We start from the raw sequence: 4,350 nt of genomic DNA on the forward strand, positions 1-4,350 counted from the left end.
CACCTGCATGCAGTCTTACACAGATGAATGATGCACGCGACCCTGAAACATACGCGGTAATATGTTCCACTTACTTTTACGCTTCGCTTGCTTGTCGATTGACACGAGACATGAATTCGCAACGGATGAACAGCTACGGTTGCGCTGATGGCCTTGAATACGGTCCGCTCTGCTTGACAGGCGTTGATCCAAATGGCTGGAAACGACCTTCAAGGATTGACGACTGCGCCAAACTCTGTCACGTCAATATTTGACAGGAACGACCTCCAATGATTGACAGCTGGCTGCTACGGTATTGTAGACGGATGCGCTCGTTGAGGAAACGGGCGTGGACGCTGTACGATACCGTGAATCTAACTCACGAATATCGTCCGCGTGATTGACGATATTTTAACTAGCGAAAACGGGCGTGGACGCTGTGCGATCCCGCGAATTTATCTCGCGAATATCGTCCGCGTGGTTGACGATATTTTGATTCGAGAAAACGGACGTGGATGCTGCGGAGCTTGCTATGCGAGCAAGTCTATCACTATCACGCACGTACGCGAACACGTAACAGGAAATTGAATAAGGAATACTATTCGCGAACTTTCCAGTGAGAACTCTATCTCTAACTAACAACGTGTCACTTCAAACTACGAAGTTAGGAGCAAGGAAATAATAATTGGGATTTAGATTGACTCTGGTAAAACAAAGTATATTAATAACGTAAAAGAATACAAAGGTAAAGATGCTTACTATTAACGAAATCGAAATACGTACTAAGTACGAAATATGAAACGCAATAAAAATGTTTAATTGAATAAACGAAGTAATATTTGAATTAAACGAATAAGAATACGATATTACTGAATGGTATTATGGACTGTGTCTAAACAGTATGGATTTGGAAAGATTGTGTCTAAACAATCTGGATTTGGAAAGACTATGTCTAAATAGTCTGGACTTGGAAGATTGACGAAAACTCGACTGACCCACTCGGGTCCCCGGAGAGGACTGAGGAGAATCGAACGTTCGTCGACGAACAACGTTCGTCCGAAAAATGCTGACTTCGCAAAAGGGGACCGTGTCCTCTTTGTGCCGGTCTTCGTCGTAAACAGCGCGATGGCCGCCGCACTAGAGTCAGCAGTTTTCGTTCCCAGTGGTGCAGGACTCGAAAATTAAGTGGTAACCATTGGCGTACCTATTTATTTATTTAAATAAATTGGGACTTAGAATATTTTCGAGCGCTTGCTCTTGCAAGGCGTTTCGATGTAAATTTATATGTCATATGATTAGTTGACATCATTTGTCGACCGATCATATGTTTGAAAATATTCTAAGTACTTTTGAAAATTACCAAAAATCGAAATTTTGGTAAAGTCTAAACAAACGCGAATTGAGAACATAACCTACAAATTTTTAGGTTAGTTTCATGATTTTCGCTCACGAGTCCAATGATATTTCAATCTTCGAGTTTGGGCCATTTTTGGCTATTTTAGGAATTTGACAGATTTTGGATTTTAGGTTATGTTGATGGATTTCAATCAGATGTACGTGGTGTTAAGGATTCATTGTTATGAAGGATTTTTAGGAGTTTTGGAATCTTTAAAGGGGAACGCTCGCTCTTATGTATCTAATTTTACATGTAGTCTTAAAGCTAACGTCGGAGGTGCGACCGACGTCACAGTGGGCTGGTCACCGCTCTTAGAGGCGTTTACGTGCGGAGATGTCTTCTTTCTTTGAACTAAGTTTTCTAATTTCCGCAACTCTGTTAGCAAATTTTCCATTGATGCGACTTTCGTTTTTTCGATTCTGTCTTGTACCATTGTTGGTAAATCTGTTACGATTAAATCGATTAGTATATCTACTGGAAAATTATTTCGAATGTTGACTAATAAGTTCTCTTTTCGTAAAGCATAATCGACTAAACTGCCGCCTATATAACGAAAAGAGTATGCTTCTTTAGATTTTCGCCAGCCTGTTTCACGAAAACTATCTAGAAATATTGTCCTCCATATCTCAAATTCTACATCTAGGCCTATTGTTACTACTTTTGAAGAAAACCAGTCCTTAGCTGTCCCATCCAAAAATAAGCGTAATATTAAAATTTTATCCTGGTCTGATGTAACCTGACATCGTGTACATTCTGCTTCGAACATTTGGAACCAGCTTGTAATCGGAAAATTTTTACCATCAAAGTTCCCTAATACGAAGTCTTCGCGTATTTTCCTTAAATTTTTTTTTTTTGTTGGTTCTGGCGATGTTTCTTTTTGTGTAGCAGATATTATTTGTTGTAGTAGCGTGGAAATATCCTTTTCGTTTCCTTTCTTTTTTGCCGTCTGTAATTCATATTGCGGTGTGCTTGTTCCTTGTAAATAAACTCCTTTATACACTACATCTCCATCATCATCGATGTATCGTTTCGCTATCTCAATCGGTAATGAAAGTGTAAATGTACGGTAAGCTCCACGAGACCTAATCGAAGCTAGAACGGTCTTTACCTTCTGTAGTCCATAAATCTCCGGATGGCTGCTCATGTTTTGTAGTTCTGACGGTAGTTCGTAGTATAGTTCTGAACCAGTTGGTTGAAGCCATTTCAGCTTGTATATGTTCGTTTTCTTATCTGTTGCTTCCTCAATGTTTACACAGAAGCGAACTTGAGTCAAGCCCGTCATTCTCGCTGCTGAGTCTAAGCTTTCGATTTGTAAGATTGTTCTTATCAACTCTTGTTGAAATTCAAGATCATGAAAGAAAAGCCGCTCGATGCCTATAAAGAAGGGTTTTATTTATAACAATTATGTACATAATTAACAATAACATAAACTTCACAATATCTAACCTATAAAGAAGAATCGAAAGCGATGCTCCTTCTCACACGATCTGCGAACTACGAGTGTACGCGAGTCTCCGCGTGGCGGCGTGACAGTGTGGTAGTGTAGCTACATTCAAAGGTGCTACACTTAAAGGGAATTCTCATGAATTTCCCTTATATATGTTATAGGAATAATGTATGAGAATTAGGACTTGAGTTGAGTTGAGTTAGAGTTGGAATTGGAATTAGGAATTAGGAGTGAAGGATCGACACACTTCACTTTCGCGGAGCTAGACTGAACATGTCTGCTCTTGAAGCCGAACTGACTCTGAGGCCAGGTAGGCACGTCTGTGCGAGTCGCTGGCTGAAGGCGGACTGATGCAAGCGTCCGCTCTGCCTTGCCTCCTTCGTTCGGAGTGGGGATAGCTGACGCTGCAGTCTCTTTGTTCTTCGGTCGTCGGAGTGGGAGAACCGCTGACGCAGCAGCGTCTTCGCTCCCGGGGACTGCACGTGCATTTCTGCTGACGGTGCAGTCTCGTGGCTGTCCTATTGCCGTCTACGAGCGTGGGACTGCTGATGCAGCAGTCTTTGGACTTCTCGACGTTTCTAGAAGCTTCTAGATGCTTCCAGAGTGATGCAATACTTTATTGCATTATGTGTCGTGGTGATGGGTTGAAACTGAGGTAAGGTGTTGATCAAGGAGAAGTTATGGTGATGGGTAGAGACGGAGATAAGGATTAGAACAATAGAATATATGAGATCTTAACATTATGCTCTTATGTCTAGGGGACGGTGTGTGGATCTTATGCAGATCAGACCTTGTATACATAGTGTGTGTACAAGGCCAACGTCGTACATCGGACGACGTAACAAACGATCGTCTCGTGCGCGCGGCACGCACGAGCATTGAATAAGTCCGAATTGACTTCGGCTTGAATATTCGAAAAGGGAACCTCGATCTCTTCCACCTCCAACGTAGGCAGGGAGAAGGACGCCACTTCGGACGATGCGTTAAAGCATCGCAGGTATGCCTTTCCGTTACGGTTGGTGACTAAACAATCACCTAAGAACACATCGGGTTTTACATCTACTTTTCGTACATACCCTTCGCTTGGGCCCTTTACGTTGACGGCTATGCAGGCGGCGGTACGGCTTTCGATGGAATATTCCCGAGGATTCGAAAAGGGAATACGTAGGTTTTTATACTCTACGCATTCCTTCGCAAATGATATCTCTGCTCCCTCTCTGAAGAAGGGGGAGCCTAAGATACCATCTATATTAATTGGAAAACTGTCAGGCAGAACGTGTAGCGTGACTTTAATGGAATTTGCTAGCTCCGCATTGATATAACCGAGGGTCGCAATTTCTCCTTCTGTCACGCCATGGACGTGTATGACGCTGTCAGTTTTTAGATGAACGTCAGATTTGATACCAGACGCTCGGATTAAGTTGACCTCGGACCCGGTGTCCAAGAGGAACTCACACTCTTTTGAGAAGAGTGACGATTTTGCTTTTATTCGAGGGATAGGGGAGTCCGGCGCGAGATTTATTGCCGA

The 4,350-nt window shown here is 42.5% G+C and overlaps 1 protein-coding gene across 1 annotated transcript; it reads right to left on the bottom strand.

Annotated features, from left to right (window-relative positions):
- Positions 1–1,607: 1,607 nt before the first annotated feature.
- On the bottom strand, positions 1,608–2,955 carry LOC143219848 (uncharacterized). Its single transcript, XM_076445658.1, has 2 exons — positions 2,822–2,955; positions 1,608–2,749 (listed from the first exon to the last, which is right to left on the bottom strand). Exon 2 carries the CDS (start codon positions 2,655–2,657, stop codon positions 1,608–1,610), a length of 1,050 nt encoding a protein of 349 aa, XP_076301773.1. The 5' UTR covers positions 2,658–2,749; positions 2,822–2,955.
- Positions 2,956–4,350: the final 1,395 nt, after the last annotated feature.

The sequence above is a fragment of the Lasioglossum baleicum genome, unplaced genomic scaffold (assembly GCF_051020765.1).
Source record: "Lasioglossum baleicum unplaced genomic scaffold, iyLasBale1 scaffold0077, whole genome shotgun sequence".
In the NCBI taxonomy this organism is placed as follows: Eukaryota; Metazoa; Arthropoda; class Insecta; order Hymenoptera; family Halictidae; genus Lasioglossum; species Lasioglossum baleicum.

Coding starts and splice junctions, on each gene's coding strand:
- LOC143219848 (XM_076445658.1), bottom strand. CDS start 2,657: ATGACGGGCTTGACTCAAGTTCGCTTCTGTGTAAACATTGAGGAAGCA.